Genomic DNA, 20,376 nt, shown 5'->3' with positions numbered 1-20,376 from the left:
GCATTCGTTCATCAGCTGATATTGATGGCTGTTATTATCTTGGCACGTTTTGCCTAAATTAATCCGGTTTCGATACGGATTTGAATTTGTTCGAAAACGAGCTCGTAAACAATCCGATTATAACCTTTGAACAATTCTAAATAGGGTAGCATGTTTTTGTGCATAAAGCATATAGATTATTGATCCAGTCGACGAAGCTGAGTCAGTCACGCCAAGTTCGTTTGTCAGTACGTTTCGAAAACTACAGAAGCTGGACTCTTAAGATTTCTAATATATGTTTTCCTTTACGCAGAACGAGTTTATTAGATACATATATACCCCGTATATCCTGCCATTTTCATAATATCGATAAATATCGATCCATTTTTTTGCCTAACTCGAGGATTATAAAAGCAAGATACACCAAACTCGCTGTGTAGGTTCCCGTATGATATACACAGCTTGGGAATATTTCACTTTTTCGATACCTCCCCCAGTTCCGCCCACAAGATTAGGAAAATATCATTTTAAATATCAATCAACCATCATTTAACAATAGAGCCTGGATCTTTGGGATGTACGCTCTCCTATATGCCATATTGAAGCCCTGAAAATTGCATGAAGATCGGACTATAAACACCGAAGTTATTCAAGAGCGCATTTCGCTGCTAAGAGCAGAAGCGCCTGATATGAAGGGAAGGGTTCAGGATATCTCCTAGTCGAGCACTCCCGACTTAAGCACTCTCACTTGTTTTTACCTGAGTTTTGTCGTTGATTACATTCTTGAATGCTTTTTTGTGGCAGGCCTCAAGATCAATGGGCCTAGAAACTTTGACTGATGGAACTGAACTTTTGGGCAGGACTCGAAGAGATGCCTGTGCCTGGGACAGCCAAATGTGTTTTTCTAATAATACTCCAATATTTGAGGAAAGAAAGTGTATAGCAATATTCTAAGTGTAAGCAAACTTTTGTCTTACAAACTTGGGACTTATGAAGATAATTTTCATTTTAATAATCTTCCATTTTACACAGAACTTGTTATAGGTTAGGTTAATGCTTTGATATGCAAGGGTCTTTTTTCCGGGAATTATTTAGACATAATCAAGCGATATATCTAAGCTGGTTCACGTTTTGAAACAGAAAAAATTCTTGAAGATATACATATGTAGAAAATATTAAAAAATATATATATATAATTATAATAATTAATATAATATATGTATGTCTGGCCTTTTGAAATTATTTCTTGTACTTGTTTTTTCCTAGAATCCTTGAAAACTATTGAAAAATTTGCTTTGAGTCTGTATACCTATATAAAGTATATACATATATACCTAAATATATATATACAAAACTGATCAGCTCTAGCTCTAGCTGCGCTTGGCTTTACTCAGACTGCATTTTGGTATTCTTAATGGATGCTAAGTGAATTCCCCATTTTCGTGGAGCTCTATAAGTCTGGTTAGTTCCGATTGAGTTGACTAGCAAAAAACATAAATAAAGTCGAATACCCAAAGTTTTGTTAAGCCTTTAAAGAAAGACACGTTTTCATGGAGGGCAACCACCTGGAATTTGTATTTTTTATGCAGTTTTTTTTGAGTTTTTAATATAAATACTTAATACGAAAATGTATGTTAAGTAGAATCTTCCAAACTTTGTGGAGCTTCAAAAATCGGCACGTGTAATCGATCTTATACGCTTTTTTTTATAGTTTTTTTTTTTATGATTATAATATTAAAATATTTATAAACATATAATTTATTGTTAATAAAGTTTTCTCGATATGGATATGGAAATATATACCAATTAAAATTGTTTAGAGCTTGCACTTTGAAAGCTTTTTATGGGCACTGAGCTTTTGCAAAATGTTAACCGAGAACAAGAGCTCGAACCCTTTTAAGTCTTTAGCATATTTTGGAAATTTCGTGGCTTCTGTATAGTTGATATTCACGGTAGAATAAATAGACTTAAAGCTCCCAAGTAAGGCACGCTTTTTGTTAGGATCATACACATTTCCGTATATGTCTATATCAAATATTTTAACCAGCAGCTTTTTAAGCTTTTATCCCTGTCGGAAAGCTTGCATATAGTTAAAGCTTGCGTAGAAAAGCTTTATTCGATTTGGAATCCTTGCAAGCTTGGTATAGCTAATGAAGCCGCCCAATAAACTTCTTGGTAAGGGTATATACATACATACAAGGAGTGTGCGAGTATGCAACTGGCTCAAAGAACAATCGGTTTTAGAACTTTGTATTTATTTGTGTTCGGTTTTTGTGTTTTTTTTTATTTTTATTTATTTATTATTATTTTTTTTTTTTTTTTGGCGCAATGCAATATTTGTTTTGGCAACTTTATGAATAAAAAACAGGTAATATACCAAAGCTACGAACTCTCGGAAAGCGAACAACAACAAATAGAGCTAAGGAATTTTGTTATTGTTGCGCTCTGCCGCTGCTGTTATTGCTGTTGTTGTTAGTCGCTGATGCCATTAGCAGCGGAAGCTGCAGCTTGACAAAGAAAAAATCAAAACAAAAAACAGCAAAAACAGAAAAACAGAAGAAAAAAAAGCTCACAGGCTGCAGTTGCTGTCGCAGTCGCTGTCGCAGTCGCCGCGACGCCGGCAACAGGTTCAACCCCTAAAAGCAAAAGCTTCGGCTTTTGCGCGTGTGCTTTTTGGCTTGCTGCTCAGCTGAAAGCTGAGCTGTTTCGAGGATGCCAGCAAGACGTCGCAGTCGCTGTCGCAGTCACAGTCGACGTCGACGCTTATTCAGCGCGCAGACGTCGCTGCCTGGTCCGGCAGCATTTTGGCCAAAAAGTTTTTAGTGCGCTGTTGTCGCTGCGGTTGGCGCGTCGCTAAAAACAATTCTCTTGCACACTGTGCATCGTGTTCTCCCTGCTGCTGTTGTTGTTGTTGCTGTTATTTTTGTTGTTGTGCATTTTGGTAACTGTTCAAAACAAATTAGCTGGATCCTGCGCGCGTGTGTCTGTGTGTGTGTCCGTGTGTGTCCGTGTGTGTCTGTGTGCAATCAGCCTATGCGGCATCGCGGCAAACGTCAGCAGCATGACCTAATTTTCAAAGGCGTCCGCCTCAGCCTTTAGCCAGGACAACAACCCACAAAAGGAAATAAATCACAAGAAAAAAGAGTCCAAAATATATTGATATAAGTTCATATATACTATATACTATATAGGGTAGACAACATACATAGAACTGGCCACTTGGCGCTTGACTGGCTTCCACCCTGCGCGCTATTTGGCTGCCCGTTTTTAATTAGACGTCGCCCCTCGCCTCGCCTCGCCTCGCCTCGCACCGCCTCGCCTCGCACCGCACCGCCACGCACCTGGAAGATGGAGCTGGTCTGCTATGTGGCGCTCGGCTGCCTGCTGGCGCTGGTCCTGCTCTACGGCCTGCTGGAGCTGCACTATTTCCTGCGCATGTGCCTCTGCGTGCTGCTGGCGCGCTTCGTCAAGCGACGCTGCCACATCCTGGAGACGACCACCGTGAACGGTAGGTTGCCGTGCTTCCGATTTACTATCCTTTATACCCTCTCTATTCCGGCCAGGTCTCTGTCTGAGCAACGACGTGGACACCCTGCTCTACCATATGAACAATGCGCGCTATTTCCGGGAGCTGGACTTTGCCCGCGTCGACTTCTATGAGCGCACCAAGCTGTATCGCACCATAACCAAACTGGGCGGATCGGTGTTTCAGGGCGCGGCCACCATACGGTATCGTCGCTTCATACGACCCTTTCATCGCTTCAAGATCATCTCCAGGGTGCGTAGAGCAGGTGGCGGGGTCTGGGACTGCAACTGGGACTGCAACTGGGAGCAATAACTAATTGGCGCTCTTTTGCAGATCATCTACTGGGACGAGCAGTCGCTGTTCATGGAGCATCGCTTTGTGCGTCCCTCGGATCAGTTTATCCACTGCATTGTCATTTGCCGGCAGCGGGTCATCGACGTCTCCATGGACAGCGTGATGGCCGAGCTGCTGCCCAAGACGGCGGCGACGCCGCTGCAGGCGTCGCGGCACACGCTCAGCTCCACGGCCAGCCTGCAGCCGGTGGGCATGGCCCAGGCGTTGCAGGTGCCGCAGACCACGCTCGAGGCAGCGCAGGCCGAGAACGGACGTGTCGCAACCACAGTCGCAACATCGACGACGTCAACGGCGGCAGCGACGGCGACGGCGGCGGCGGCGGCATACAGTGTCAAGCTGAAGCCGCCGCTGCCGCCGGAGCTGTGCAAGTGGATCGAGTACAACGACATGTCCAGCAAGAATCTGCGTAGCGGCTGCTGACCGAGTGCATCCCATCCCGCAAATCAACTCAACTCAACTCATTTGCCATGGACTCTGCGGTACTCGAGCACGGCATTCCGTTTCCGCTTGAACATTTCTTAACTTCTTCTACTTTTTTTTTTTTTTTTTTAATAATTTTTCTATGTGCGTGCAAATGTTGACGAGCGTGCTTCAACCTTAGCCTTAAGTCGGTCTGAATCTGAATCTGAATCTGAATTTGAGTCGGTCTGGCCTAGCCCTAAGTGCACCGTAGCCGAATCAATGTAATCTCAGCATCCAACTACGACTAGAATCCACAGCTAATCACCCACAATTACTTAATGTCTCTCTCTCTCTCTCTCTCTCTCTCTCTCTCTGTGTGTGTGTGTGTGTGCCTGTGTGCGTGTGTGTGTGTGCGCTAGTCTAGTAAATATGTGCTTAGATCTACCAACTTGTAAAATTGAGCGTTTCTCTCGGTTTCAATTTGGGGTCTCAACACAATTCACATGCGCCTGAGCAGGGACTTGACTTGAATGCTGTGCTGGGCAGTGTTGGTAAACGCAAGATTAGCAATTATGTGCACGGATGGACTTTAACAATTGTTATTCATGCGCGCCCGAGCAGGGACTTGCAAGCGCAGTGTTGGCAAACGTTCGCACGCTTCTCTGCTTTAATTTGGCTTCAACAACAGGAGCAGGAACTCGGAGTCCTGGTGATTAAAAGGCTAATTCATATATGTTAGCTGCGCGCCTTGTGCTCAGGCAGGTAACTAACTAACTAATAGATTAGGGCTACCTCATTGGAAAAGGAAATGCAGTGCTGGAAAGTGTGCTTCTAGAACAATTAAAGCTGTGACTGCGCTTGTGAAACGTGACTAGGATCATCTGGTTTGAGAGCTTTAAGTGCATTTAATTGTCTAGTAACGACAATGCACGCAATTATAAAACAACAACAACAATGACTTTACGCCCATTTACAAATTAAACGCATAGTCATACTTATTAGTTAAGCGATAAGGAAGTGAACAGCTAGCCAAATACGAGACTTTTCGGTTCAACCTAAAATTCCCATAGATCAGCTAGCCTTATTTGCTTATTTCGCTGACCTTAGACCAATTGCAACTAAGTATTATTTGAACACATACATATACAAATGTACTGTGTAGATGTTCGTGTTGAAACCAGTCGAAAGAGCGCAGTGTGAGAAAGTGCGAAGTAAACAAGTTGTTTCCACCAGACGCTGGGACGCAAGGCCGAGCTTGGCAACTGTCAACAATGTAAACAAACTGTAAATGGTCAAGCTAACAGTTCACGATGACTCTGGCAATTCCAGAACAAATGAAATGAATTTGTCGCTTAGTTCTCTTAAGTGTTAAATGTCAATCGTTGGCAATTTGCACGCGCGTCATGAGACTCAAGTGCTAGCAAACAGTGGAAACGGCTTAGAACAGCGGTAAATCGATTAAATTCAAGTTCAAGTGCAAGTGCTCGCAAATGCAGGCATGCCAAGAGAGCACGAAGAGAGCAAGCGAAGAGCGAGCAAAATTCAAGGTGCTCTTCAGACACTCTTCCCACTCGATTATTATTTATTTATTACAAATATCAAGCTTGGTATCTTATACTTATAAAATAAAAATGGTCATTCTCTTATTTTCTTCGTATGAATATTTATTATCTTATCATTTGATTTGCTAATCGAATTTTGTTTTTTTATATTTCTAAATACAAGTTAAGTGTGTTTTCAGCAGGTAGCTGGCAAATTTGGATTTAGTCCTTATCTATATTATGTATTAAGTGGTTGGCAATATTACAGAGAAATCTTCATTTCAGAAAGCCTTTCGCATTATTAAAAATTATTACATATTTTTATTGGCTCGTTTAAACATGTATCTTCTAATTTACATATACATATATTTCTCTTGTGTTTGGTTATTTTTTACAATAATTTTCACTCAACATTTCTTCTTTTTTATGTACTAGTATAAAAAACCTATGCTGCATTAAATTAAGCATTTATGAGCGCACGTCCATCGCACCTAATGCGCGTAATATATGCAAGCTGATGTACATTGTGTGGGACTCACAAGAACTTGACCGTTTATAATTAGACTTTGAACTTGAGACGCCTGCGTTAAGCATGGCCAGGCCTGCCTGAACTTTAAGCCTCTCTCGCTCTCTCGCTCTCTCGCTCTCTCTCTTACTTGCTGACTTCAGCTCTGCTGCTGTTGCGCTCTCCCGCTGCGATTGGTCAACTTTCGTTTGGCTTGCAGCTGATTTTGCCAGTGCTGACAACTGTCGCTTTGGAAAAGTAGCTGCATTTAATGTTGAAAACGGCTAAAATCAGCCGAATTGACTGTATATAATTAAATTAGTTTAGCTGCAGTGTTGCAAGATGTCACATAATCAAAAAAAAAAAACAGTGACTAAGTTTTGATAATTACTAGCAACAACAAAAATGCCAGAAATAGCGGCAACTGCAAACTTCTCCAGTGCAAGCTAAATTGATCGCTGAAAAAACAGCCAAGTGCAGCCAGAAACTAGCTGCATGGCCAACACTGCCGTCGCGTCGGCCTGCCGCTTGGCACTTGAGTCAGCTTTTGCTTGGTATCTTTCCTATCAGTTAGTTGCCTTCGGTCGCTTGTCGCTGGCAGTTGATCGTCTGCATTGCCCGCCGTTGCCCAATCGCTGATAAATATTTCTGACTTCGCAACGTTATCGCATTTTGGGTTTTGAGTGTCTACTGTAAGTACTAGAATCAGGGAGGATATCGATATACATACATATATTTTGTATATTCAATGCATCTAATTGACATCCCGCATACGAAATAACGGTTCAAAGTCTCGCGCATTACTTGGAACAAACTTTCGCTACTAACGGGTTTTTCATTTTTTTCTTCTCTGGCAACCTTTTGCAGATAAAAAACCTTGTCGTCGCCATGTCGCTGCTGGTGGTGCTATTGATACTGTACATCATCTGGGATGTTAACTATTTTATACGCTGCGTTTGCACGGTGCTCGCCGGCCGGCTGTTCCAGGGCAAGCGCAAGGTGACAGATGCGACAACCATTTATGGCCTGTGCACCACGCAGGATGTGGACATCTTTTTGCGGCACATGAACAATGCGCGCTATTTGCGCGAACTGGACTTTGCCCGCTTCCATTTCTATGCGCTGACCAATCTCTATGAGCTGGTGCGTCAGCGCGGCGGCGGCGCCGTCCAGGGTGCCAGCAGCGTGCGGTATCGCCGCACCATACCCATATTCCATCCGTACAAGATCCAGACGAGGCTCGTCTGGTGGGATGACAAGGCCATCTATTTGGAGCAACAGTTTATAACACTGGCCGATGGCTTTGTGCGCGCCGTTGCCCTCTCCAAGCAGTGCATCACCAATTGCAATGTCAGCGATCTGCTCAAGACGTATCCGGAGGCCGCCAAGCGGCCGGAGATGCCGGACGATTTAAAGCTCTGGCTGGAGGCCATCGAGGTATCCAGCCAAAAGTTGCGCAAAGAGAAATGAGCCCCAGAAAATGGCTCGTTAGCGTCTCTGCTCAAGCGCAACTCGCTCTCACTCTCTCTCTCTCTCCATCTTTCGCTTCTTTTATCATAGCGCTCTTTACTTTAGTTTCTTTGCTTTCATTTTTCATTGACTGTGTTTTTTTTGTTTTTTCATTTGCATAAATAAAGAAATTTGTTGTATGAGGCTAAAAAATGTGAATTTTTAGTGCAACAATAGCGTAACGTCATCTCACGTTACGTAACGCCTTAACGTCACGTAAGCGAATAACGCACAGCAGCTGTGTTGTTCCTTGTTTGCTACGTTCTAAATGCATTACCCAACACACAAGGTTTTTAGTTACGTGACGTAATAATGATACGCAATCAGTTTTGCGTTACATTACCGTAATTTGTGCGTAACGTTACCGTAAGCTCACGCACATGTGCACAGCTGTTTTGTAAGCTTTGAAGCTCCAGCGCTTTTTCGCACAAATACAACTTTATGCGCCCAATAAATAAATAAATATTGCCTAAAAATAAAAAACTTAATCGCTTTTGCGTTATTTTTGTTAGGTAATGTAGCAGCTAATAAGCGCAGCTTTCACTTACATCATTAAATCAACGTTTAAAATGTTTCCAAAAATAAACATTAATTATTATGCCATAGGTTTGATACCCTGTGTATTGAGAAATGCTTAAAAGAGGCTGCCTAACTTAAATTCTCTTCTCATGACTATTCCATTTGGAGATACTATGACATTGACAGTATTATTTAAGGAATCATTTTGTATTGTATAAGAACTTTTCAAAGAAAAAATAAGTAAAGTACCTACGATATATGCTGATATTTTTGAATACAGGGTATGCTCAAGTCGCCACTTTTTGCCCTAAACGACTTTGATTTATGGCAAAGCTAATTTGTTTTTTTTTTCAAATTGGTTTGAATGCATAATAAATCTATTGAATGCATTGCACAAATCACATTACATAAGAGCTTAAAGCTTTAGCAAAACAAAGCATTAAGCTTTTGCAGTTAGTTAAAGCTTTAAGCTTCTAAAACAGAAGTTACGCCACAATTTCGAACAGTCAAAGCAACGTATATAAAACTTTGCAAAACTTTAAAACAATATAAAATAAATTGACTGATTAAACAATGCGCCTCATTTTGTATAATTTTCTATAAAATTATATAAATTATATATATATCATATATATAAAACATATTCTATTTATTCTTTATGTTGTTTAATAAGTTAATTTAAGGCTTTTGTTATGTTAATATAGAGCATAGTTATTTCATGTTTACACACTGGAGCCCTCTACAGGGTATCTTCTAGGCGAATATTTGCTGCTTTTCAATGCTCTTGTTTATAAGAAATCTCTTAAATGATATGCTTTGAGTTTTGACACCACTTGGTGTGTTGCTGCACCACATTTTGCTTATGTTTTTAAGTCCTGCACCCTTGAAAATGGATAAGCAGGGTATAATGGCTTTGTGTAAGTGTATGTAATAGGCAGAAGAAAGCATCTGCGAATCCCTAAAGCTTACATTTATTCCTGATCACTTGAGATTTGTAATATATATTCCTTATACACAGAACGAGCTTTTCATACTTTTCAATTTTGAAACTTAGGCTTTTAAGCATATCTCGAGGATTCCAAGAACTAGATACATACATCAAACGTAATATGTAGCTTTTCCTATAGAATACGCAGCTTTCGAATATTTCCAATTCTTTATGCCTACCCAAACTTTTCACATTAATTGAAGAAAACCTTAAAGAAAAGGGATATGTAATCCCAAGAATCTTGCGCATTGGTGTATACCAACTTTGGCATTCCATACTTAAGTCCGGAAAATTTCATAAAAATCGGACTATAAAGACCGAAGTTATTCAAGAATGCATTTCTCATAGTGTGGGGCAGAGGAGAGAAGAAGCAGAGTTGTGAGTGTGTGAGAATGTGCTTGTATGTGCAGTTAGGGTATCTCCCAGTCGTACCCTCCCTCCCGGTGTACTCTTGTTTTCTGCTAATTTATGCCCGTTGTTCACAGAGCGTATGCGCGATTTTTCTTTTATAGCTTCTTAATTTGTGCAGCGCCTGAAATGGGCCATAAAAAGAGCGAGTATTTTGTAGATTTCTGTTTTTTAGGCCTTTGCTTATTTGTTGTTCTTTTTGTTCTTTTTTCTCTGCTCTTTGTTTTTTGTTGTTGTTGTATTTTGAAATGTGGATCAAAACGTGACACTGAAATCTAAACATAAATCTCATTCATAAGCATGCAGGCCGTGCCTTCGCATGAAGAGACGGCCTAAGAGCGAGAGAGAGAGGGAGAGCGGGAGAGCGAGAGAGTGTAGAATGTGATTGCAGCAGCGCGCCCCGCCAAAGGCCCCTTTTGCCCAACAGCATGCTGCGGCAGCAGCTGCATGCAGACACCGACAACAGCAGCAACAACAACAACAACAACAACAACAACAACAGTAACAGTAACGGCAACAACAACAGCAATTTCGCTGCTCGCTGTTGTCGCTCGTGTGCGCCAGCTTCGGCTCGGGATTTGCGACTATTTTTAACGGCAACTGCGGAGAATTTTCAGTTTTCAGTTTATTTTGAACAGCCGCTGCGAGCGCATAGAACAGCAGCAGCAGCAGCAGCAGCAGCACGCGACGAGCTGCAGCAACCAGCAGTAAAAAATAGCCAAGAAAACATTTTCAAAATAAAACAACGCAACGAACTGAAAAAATACAATTTTAAATAAATATATCACAAAAAAAATTGAACGAAAATCGGTTTTTTTTTTTCTTTCGGTTTTCTGTGCTGTAAAAAGCAACAAGCAACTCAGTGTTGTAAATTGTCGAAAGAAACAAATATTTAAAATTTTCAAAATTTAGAAATAATCAAAAAATTGTTATTTTTTGTTTTTGTGCGCGCGTGTGTTGAGTGGTTTTTTTTTATCGGGCCAAAGCCAAAAGTGTTTCTATTATCGGGCGACGGAGCATTATAATAAAGTACGTGTTGCAAGTTAATATATACATATATATATATATATATCTGAAGAAAGACAACGATTGTAAAGCATGTGCCTATACATATAAAGTATTTACCTACGCCCAGTTTCAAGCTGTTTTTTTTTTATTATTATTATTATTTTTGATGAGCTTAAAGTTATTCGATCCATAGACGCTCGCCAGACTTTATGCACGGGCCTGGGGCGAGGGGAGGGCGGGCGGAGGGCGTCTATTATGCACAACAATAACAAAATCGCAGCTAGCGCAGTTTATTGACAGCAGCAACAACAACAACAACAACAACAACAACAACAGCAGCAGCAACAACAGTTGCCGCCGCACAAAACCAGATTCGAACAACTTGAAGTAATTTGCAACTGAAAAGAAATGCCGCAAAAGGGGTAGGGTAGAGGGGGGGGGGGGGACGGGCTGACTAAAACAAACTCAAAGCCGGATAGATGCATAGATTGGCCCCTTTAACTGACTGCCCCGCTTGAAGTTCCCGCAACCCTCCCCCTGCAAAAGACACTCGGCGCAAAAAGAGAAAACTTTTCGTAAACGCGACACTTTGTACAACAACAACAGCAACAACAACGACAGCAACAACTTTGGCGTCTGGTCAAGCGCCAGTGAAAATGCTGCAAAATGTTGTCTTTGGGCCAACAGTTGTCTGGCCATGAAAATGTACAGCAGTGGCATTTGCAACAGCAACATAGACTACCTTTCTCCCCTGTTCCCAACAGCAGCAGCCGCAGCCGCAGCAGCAGCAGCAGCAGCTGTTGGTATTACATCGGCAATCCAAGCAGCAACAGCAACAATATTTACAATGGTTGCCACAGCAACTGTTTCGGTTAAGAACTCCCTGCTGCCCCTTTCACAGCAGCAACATAAGCAGTAAAAGGTGCAAGCACTGCAGCAATATCTGCAAAAGATGCTCATCCTTTCACAGCAGCAACAAGAGCACCAACATGTCTAACGAAAGACACAATCACAGCAGCAATATTTGCAATAGAGCAGTAGTTGCTTTAACAGCAATTGCCTAAGTCCCGCGCTTCTATGAACTGCCTGCTTCCCCTTTCACAGCAGCAACATAAGCAGTAAAATCAACAATCACAGCAGCAATATCGGCAAAAGATGCACCATCAATAGCAACAGCAACAGCATCACCAGCAACAATTGTCTTAGTTTCGCGCTCACAAGCGGTCTGTACTTCTCCCTTCACAGCAGCAACATATCCAATAGAAAACACAAGCACAGCAGCAATATTTACAATAGTTGCTTTAACATCAACATCAACAGCAATTGTGATAGCTCCGCGCTCGCAAGAACTTGCTTCGCCTGCTTTCGCAGCGGCAATAACAACGGCATAAACAGCAGCAACATAAGCAATAAAGGGAGTAAACACAGCAGCAATATTTGCAATAGTTGCAGCAGAAATAGCAACATCAGCAGCAATTGTTTTAGTCTAGTTCGGATCTTTCAACAAATGCTGCTACTTCTTCCTGCAACATCAGCAATGGTCTCACACTCCGCCTTAACAAACAAAAGTATCCTATTCCCCTTTTGCAAGAGCAACAACAGCAGCAATAGCAGCAACAGTCCATGCAGCAACAGCAACATTGGCAGCAACATTTGCAATTAAAGCAACAGCAGCAACTATTCTTCTTATCCCCTGACTACCATTAAGTCCCTTTTCACCTCCTTTGTCTCTTTACAACAACAAATGCACGAACAGCAACAGCAACATCAACATTATATAACATTAAATTGAAGCAACAGCAGCAACTGTTCTTCTTACCAGCCCCCTTACTCAGAGACCCTTTCCTACTGCTTTGCCTCATTACAACAGCAACATCAGCAGCAACATTGACAACATCAGCAACACTCTTCTTAGCACGCCCCTGCTACATACTCGCTATCCTGCCTCTTTGCCAATTTACAACAGCAACATTACCAACAGCAGCAACATTTGCAATAGAAGCAACAGCAGACGCAACAAGCACAACAACAGCAACATTGGCTAAAGCCTGACACCACGCTCTACCCACTAGCTCCTCTGTTATGAATTTTTGCAACAACAGCAACAACAGCATTTCCCAAGAGCAACACCTGCAACAGCAGCAACATGAGCAATATCAGCAGCAGCAAGATCAGATCGTCCCAGGCTGGCAGCTGGCACAGCTCACATCTGTATGTCAGCTCTTTTCGCCCCCTCTCTTCCCCTTTTCCCATTCCCCTTGTCTCGGGCAGATGTCTAGCTAACCCTTCGCTAGCTTTGGCTGCTTAGACCTATGAACTGGGCAGAGGCATTTGGGCAAATGGGCAATTTCCCAATGTACACATAAATCACTCTCGCACATCCGCACACACACGATCACAAACACACACACACACACACACAGCCAGCTAGTGTTATTTGAAGTGGGCAGCGGCTGTGGGCGTGGCACAGCGCACAAGTAAATCGCAAATTTCCAGCGCCAAATGGCATTAAGTCCGTCGCGTTATTGAGTTAAATTGGAAAATAAGCAAGCGACAGTTACAGTTGTTGTTGTTGTTGCTGTTGTTGTTGTTGTTGTTGTGTTTGCGGACAACAATTGTTCGCACTTGGGCTCTGTCCACAGCAGCTCTAGGCCCCGGACAGGCCGCGCATTATTTGCAACTATTTCATTATTATTTTAGTTACGCTTGCGGCAGCAACAACAGCAAAGACAACACCAGCAGCAACAACATCATTATTATTATGATCATTATCAGCATCAGGGTTAGGCTTATAATCGCAGCTTCCACTTGTTGCTGTTGCTCTTGTTGCATGCAACACTTTTGCCCCAACACTTGTTGCAACTTCTTCCAGTCTGCAATTGTTGGCGCGTGCTCACTGATTTGCTTACCCAGCCCCCGCCACGCCCTTTTATTTAAAGCTGCGCCCTTGTCCGACCTCCTCTGTATCTATATCTATCTCTCTCTCTCTCTCTCTCTCTCTCTCTCTATATATCTTTCTTGACTATTGTATACTTAGCTCAACTTTGGATATTCTATCAACCGCTTGGAAATCCATGAAAATGAGTGCCAGTAAATATGTCAAGAGGTTCTTTAAGTGAATGTATGCATTTGTAGACATCAGACTTAACAATAGATTTTCGTAATTATTCCAAAATACATTTTTTGTCTCGTGTATGCACATAAATCGTACAAGAAATTGCAACGACAACCTGTTGAATGCCGCCGTCGTGTTCACAGCATATTCACAATTAACATATTTCCAGCTTGTCTTTCACATGCAAAAGCCGCATCGGTCGTGGCATACATGTGTTGCATGTGAGTTTGACAGACGTGGAGATCAAATTAAAATGCCCTGTAGTCGAGCTGGGAAGGTAGTTTACCCAATAGGAAATCGCATCAATTTTACACACAAATTAAGAGGCGCCCGAGCAGGGACTCGACTTGAATAAGATCAGTTAAATCATTTTATTTGTTGTTAAGCGAAATGCTTGGTTGCTTAAAGTTAGAAAGTTTGGACTATGATGATTTTTTTGGAATATCTCGGCCAAATAATGTTCGATTTTGGAATTTTGTACCATTTTGGACTCGCACGGAACAGTACTATCGATTGGTATAATGTTTGTAATGTCAACCTTTTTTATGATTTTTTTGGAATATCTCGGCCAAATAATGTTCGGTTTTGGAATTTTATACCATTTTGGACTAGTAAGGATCAGTTGAATAGCAGCAACATGAGCAATATCAGCAGCAGCAGCATTCCCTTCTCCCATTCCCTTGTCTCGGGCAGATTTCTAGCTAACTCTTCGCTAGCTTTGGCAGTTTAGACCTATGAACTAAGCAGAGGCATTTGGGCAAATGGGCAATTTCCCAATGTGCACATAAATCACTCTCGCACATCCGCACACACACGATCACACACACACAGCCAGCTGGTGTTATTTCAAGTGGGCAGCGGCTGTGGGCGTGGCACAGCGCACAAACGGCATTAAGTATGTCGCGTTATTGAGTTAAATTGGAAAATAAGCAAACGACAGTTACAGTTGTTGTTGTTGTTGCTGTTGTTGTGTTTGCTCTGTCTACAGCAGCTCTAGGCGCCCGAGCAGGGACACGCATTTTCTATATTTTCATACCCATGTAGAGGGTTTTACAATTTGGTCACGAAGTATGTAACGCATCAAAGAAGACATCTCCCACTCCTAAAAGTATATATATCCTCGAACAGCATCCGACTTGATATATCCATGTCCATCTGTCCTTCCGACTGTTCGTCTGTCTCTTTGTCCCTCTCTCTCTTTTGCTATGCGAACTTGTCTCTTAGTTAATAAGCTATCATCTTGAAATCTTACATAGGTCCTTTTTTATGTTGCCGGTAGAACATATGTCGGGAACAGCCGGATCAGATCATAATATCATATAGTTATCATAGGTATCATCGGTCCAAGAGTATAGGAATCCTATTTTGGGTATCAAGATATCTTAACCAAACCCAGAATTTACTTTCTAAGCTACCCTGCTTATATATGTAGGAGTCAAATATTATTAAGATCGCATTACTTTATTATATATCTCTATAGAAAGAATTGATCGATAAATGAGTTTTTGTATGGCAAACTTAGCATTTACGAGCTACATTATTTTCACATATCTGCAAAACCGTAAGGCAAATGTCTAAAAGGGTATTCAAACTTCGGCATGCCGAAGATATCCCAACTTTTTCGCTAATTTACTTAACATGTGAACCACATATTGGTAAACTCCACAAACCTAGAGCTAAAAGTGCTTCTTATATCGCTGGCAGACATTTGTTTTGCCAATGCACGACATTTACCAGGCGCCCGAACAGGGACATTGAGAATATTTCTTGTAAGATGTATTAGATATGTGTAGCTATATAGATATGTATTATTACATTTTTGATCTTCAAATTAAGTTGCTTGCACACTTTAACACTTTGCTGTGGCTTGCCACAACCATTAGATCGCATGTGCGAGATTTACCAGGCGCCCGAGCAGGGACATTGCACAAATTTCGTGTAAATGCAATAAATTAATATTTATTTATATTGATAGAGCAAGTATGTGCTTATCGCATATATCCAATGCCAGCTGCAGGGTGTGCCAAAGTCCGGCAATTTAGTGCTTAACGTTTTTGCTTAGAATTTAACGACTTTAACTTAGCCTCACGGTAAATCTAATGAAAGCTAAACAATTGTTGTTGGGGTCAACTGTGATTCGACTGACCTACGTCACATTTAAGGGTAAACTAGGCCGGCGGCCAGAGAGAAAACGAGTACGTAAATAGCTTTTCCAGATATAAGCAAGTACTCACGTACTCTCGAACCACCCCCCCTTCCCCCCACGCCCCCGCACGATCGTCATGCGGCGGCCTGCTTGTAATTTGAGCTGCTGGAGAATTTCATAATAATTGTGTCTGTGTGTTGTTGTTGTTGTTGTTGCTATTCGCAAGTCGTAAATTTATTAAACTAAAAAACAAGAGCAAAAAAAAAAAAAAACATACTGCTGTTATGTATATGCAAGAGCTGCAGTTTTTTGCGGCTGGCCAATTGCTTAACATGAATGCAGCAGATACAATGTGCCCCGCTGACAGATACACTTATCCAGTTACATGAGGCCAAAGGAAATGCAATAGAAAAAACTAAAAACAAAAATAATTTGTTGAAATTTATGAATTTGAATTTATTTATACACAGAACACACACACACACTCGATATGAGGTCGCTTTCTGTGTGTGTGTGTGTGTGTGTGATTTCCGAAAAAGCGCGCATTTAATAGATACAAATGTATCTAATGAATGCAGCGCAACGCGTCGCTTGCCTGTCGCCCCCCACACACACACACTCTTTATTCTAAATCCCCATTAGGCCGTGATTTATATATTTCTATGCCAATCTCTCCCTCTCTCTCTCTCTCTCTCGCTCTCTCACTCGCTCTGTTTCTCTCTTTGCAGCTAGCAGCTCCCAGCAGAAGATGGGCAACGCCGGCTACTCATGCATCCGCCGCACCTTTTGCTGGCTCAACATCATTCTGTGGGTGAGTTTTTTCCAGCTGGCACCGAGAGCTCGGCCCTGGGCGGATATGTTGCTGCTGCCAGCAACAACAACAACAACAATGGACGCCGGCAACAAAGTTCTCAGCCTCGTCTGCAGCGGAAACGCCAAAGTTGCCGCATTGTCTCGCTGCGCGTCTGTCTCAGGCGTTTGTTGTGCAACCTGGCAACCTGGCAGCCTGGCAGGCGCATTCATTAGCAATCGTTTATCGATAATTGCCAGCAGATTTCGATAGCACTCGATTGCGGCTAATCGCAGTGCACTTAACGTTTTGTCGCCGAAGCAACTTAATCGCTGGGACAGCTCAGACTTGCAATCTTCAAGCTAATTATCGATAGTTATCATCTGGGAGGAATTAAGCTTGAATACTTTTCACACTCCAAATAAACTTTTTAATTAGAAGCTAGCAGAATATACATATATCATGCTGGATATTGGACTTGGAGTCTTTAGCATTAGGACTAAAAAGCTAGAAGAATATATGTATATCCTGTTAAATATTGGATTTTTAGTGTTAAGAGGCTAGACTAAACAGCTTGTAAAATATATAAACTGCTAGATATTGGACTCAGAGACTTTACCAAGTATTAAGAGGCTAGACTCGAACATATTTTTATTCTCTTAAAATATTCTCTTTAAGGCAAATTCCTAACACTATATAATTCTATTTATAATATTTAACTACCATTTGGACCCACATTTCGGCATATTTGGCCACACATTAGTTTCTACTTTTTCATAATTACCGTCCAATTATTAAAGCTCTCATGTGTACTCTTTGCCTGGCTAAAGCGATGAGTATTTGGCTATAGCTTTTATTACCAATCCACTTAGTAAGGAGCTCTCGAAAAATTGTAGCTACAAATTAATGAAACTTGTTTGCCAGTCAGATAATTGGCCAAAAGCAGCAAATCTGTGCGGCTATCAAAACAAAAGTAGATCTACTAACAAATAACGACAATTTGCGGCAAAACACTTGGTCCGCGCAATGCCGGGTAATAACAATTAAATTTGTTGCAAGCTTCCCTCGCTTCTTGTATTAAATAATATTAGAGATAAATGCTCGCAAATTGCTCTTTGATAAATTAGAGTAATAACAATTATCAATAGTTGTTGGTGTTTATCTCAAAGCCAAACGATTTGCCCGATTGAAAGTCAATAAGAAAAAATTAACTGTTAAACGATAAGCGAGCGAACAATCGAGTTTGCGTTAACCAACACTAGCAGCAGGCAGCTTTTGTCTGCTTCTCTCTCTGTCTCTCTCTAACACTTGCTGTTTTGCACTCTCTGTGCTTTGCTCAACTCTAACAATTATTGTTATCGACAAATTGTGTTTGACTTATTGCAACTTCGCCTCTCTTTCTGCCTACCTCTCTTTCTCTCTCTCTCTCTCTCTCTCTTTCTCTCTCTCTTTCTTTCTCACTATGTCTTTGCTTTCTTGAACTCTTGAACTCTCAGTGCTTCGCTCAACTCAAACGATTTTTGTTATCGATAAATTGTATTCGACTTTTTGCAGCTGTGCAGCTGCGCCTTCCTTGGAGCCGGCCTGTGGCTGCGCCTCAGCTACGAGGGCTACGCAACGCTGCTGCCACAGAATGCGGGACTGAGCGCGGACACGATCTTCATGTGCATCGGCGGCATCGGATTTGTGGTCAGCTTCTTAGGCTGCTGCGGCGCTTGGGTACAGTCCCGCTGTCTGCTGGTGCTGGTAAGTGCATTTATCCACATGGATAAATTTGCGGCAGCTTATCAATCTCGGTTTTTCCTACTGCTCCAGTACTTTATGCTGATTGTGATGCTGTTCATGAGCGAGTTCCTGGTGGGCTCCATTGCGTTCCTCTTTCGCGGCGGACTCGGACGCACGCTGGCCAACGAGCTGCGCTTCGGCATCGAGCGCCATTACAATGCCAGCGATCGGGGCTCGCTGGTGGCGCCATCTGTGGCAGCCATTTGGGACAGTGTGCAGCAGTCGGTAAGTGAAAAACGGGCATATTGGTTGTGTGTGTTCTGTCTACGTGTGTGTTACTGAGGGCTACCTAGGGTCAACTTTGTAATATTCTCGTCAGTTATTTCATGTTAGATGCAACCTGCTTAGAACTTGCACATTCTTATAGCTAGACTCAAGAAATTTGTCAGACGGATTATCAGATTGGCTCAAACACACTTAGTATAAAAGTAAGGTCTTTTTTTTAGTCAAAATCCGAATAAGGCATATATCCAAATAACTAACATATCGAAGTCTTAAAAGTATTTTCTTGTTTTAAGAACTTATTTCTCTATCCAGAACTTCTTAATGCAGTATTATGAAATTTCGGATATTTCTTTACCTTGAATTATTGTTTGGTAGAAAACTTTTAAGGCTATGGAAGATTTGTAAAAAAGGTTGAGCTTAAGATTGATTCATGTTTTAATTGAGAATGAGATACATAATAATACTTATTAAGCCTAAAATAATTTGTGCTTAAGAAAAGATTAAGCTCAAGATTGATTCAATGAAGAATAACATTTACAAAAAATATTGAGCTCTAAATTGATTCATACTTAAATTAGGAATAGGATTATAAGCAAATATTAAGCTGAGTATTAATTCATGCTTAAATTAAGAAGAAGATTTTAAAATAGATTAAGCTTAAGATTAATTCATATTTAAATTAAGAATAAGTTGTATATAAATAATTAATCTCAGGATTGATTCAAGCTTAAATAAAGAGTTGAATTCATAGAAAATATTGAGCTCAAGATTGATTCATGCTTAAATTAAGAATATTTGTAAGTTGAAGAACAAAAGGCTATGCTGGGATTTAATATTCCGTCTTTCTCCGCGATTATATAATAGATGGATAAGACAATGTCAGATATATCGCAGGCAATCCACAAATAAGATATAAATTTTTGTTTTCGAAACGTTTTCATACTGTGCACAGAGTATGGCGCAGTCGGTTACTGGCGACTGCAAGGTTCTTGCTTGACTTAATTGTTCTTTGTTCTACTTTCTTCTTCTTTTTTTTTGTGACAGTTTGAATGCTGCGGCGTGTCGTCGTACGAGGACTGGTATGACATACAGTCGTGGAGCGGCAAGCGTTGGGTGCCGGACTCCTGCTGCCGCCAGCTGTACGATCAGCGCCAGCTGATGACCGAGGGCTCCGGGGATGGGGTGATGCGCGTGGATTGCGGCAGATCCGAGAATCCCACATTGTGGTGGGACAAGGGCTGCGCCCATTCGCTGCATAGTTGGTTCAATGGCCAGCTAAATGTGATCGGCGCCATCGGACTGGGCATTGCGTTTGTCCAGCTCTTCGGGCTGATTACCTCGATGCTGTTGTTCTGCACGGTGAAGCACAAGAAGGTCTCCGACACGTACAAGTCGTACTCGCCATCGATTGATCCGCAGACGCGCACCAGCAGCTGGGAGGATTGAACTCATCTCTAGATTGATCCGATCCTCCGCAACACGCGGAGAATTTCTAAAGCAAGGCGCCGAGACACAGGCTATTGCAAATATTATTACCCCCCCCCCCCCCCCACCCACTCCCTCACTCATTTTTTGT

The 20,376-nt window shown here is 41.7% G+C and overlaps 3 protein-coding genes across 3 annotated transcripts; all 3 read left to right on the top strand.

Moving 5' to 3' along the window:
- Positions 1-2,807: 2,807 nt before the first annotated feature.
- LOC135434581 (protein THEM6) lies at positions 2,808-6,064 on the top strand. Its single transcript, XM_064691189.1, has 3 exons — positions 2,808-3,487; positions 3,543-3,757; positions 3,839-6,064. The coding sequence occupies exons 1-3, from the start codon at positions 3,328-3,330 to the stop codon at positions 4,277-4,279; spliced, it is 816 nt and encodes a 271-aa protein (XP_064547259.1). The 5' UTR covers positions 2,808-3,327; the 3' UTR covers positions 4,280-6,064.
- A 786-nt stretch (positions 6,065-6,850) lies between these two features.
- Positions 6,851-8,304, top strand: LOC135434572 (protein THEM6). The gene is made up of 2 exons (XM_064691179.1): positions 6,851-6,999; positions 7,175-8,304. The coding sequence occupies exon 2, from the start codon at positions 7,196-7,198 to the stop codon at positions 7,775-7,777; it is 582 nt and encodes a 193-aa protein (XP_064547249.1). The 5' UTR covers positions 6,851-6,999; positions 7,175-7,195; the 3' UTR covers positions 7,778-8,304.
- Positions 8,305-10,649: 2,345 nt separating this feature from the next.
- On the top strand, positions 10,650-20,346 carry Tsp5D (Tetraspanin 5D). The gene is made up of 5 exons (XM_064691180.1): positions 10,650-10,760; positions 16,729-16,811; positions 18,345-18,536; positions 18,606-18,800; positions 19,845-20,346. The coding sequence occupies exons 2-5, from the start codon at positions 16,749-16,751 to the stop codon at positions 20,244-20,246; spliced, it is 852 nt and encodes a 283-aa protein (XP_064547250.1). The 5' UTR covers positions 10,650-10,760; positions 16,729-16,748; the 3' UTR covers positions 20,247-20,346.
- Positions 20,347-20,376: the final 30 nt, after the last annotated feature.

The sequence above is a fragment of the Drosophila montana genome, unplaced genomic scaffold, assembly GCF_035044405.1.
Source record: "Drosophila montana isolate Dmon_TW-CO22-7 unplaced genomic scaffold, ASM3504440v1 contig_3416_1, whole genome shotgun sequence".
Taxonomy (NCBI): domain Eukaryota; kingdom Metazoa; phylum Arthropoda; class Insecta; order Diptera; family Drosophilidae; genus Drosophila; species Drosophila montana.
This window is presented reverse-complemented; position numbering and strand designations above follow the sequence as displayed.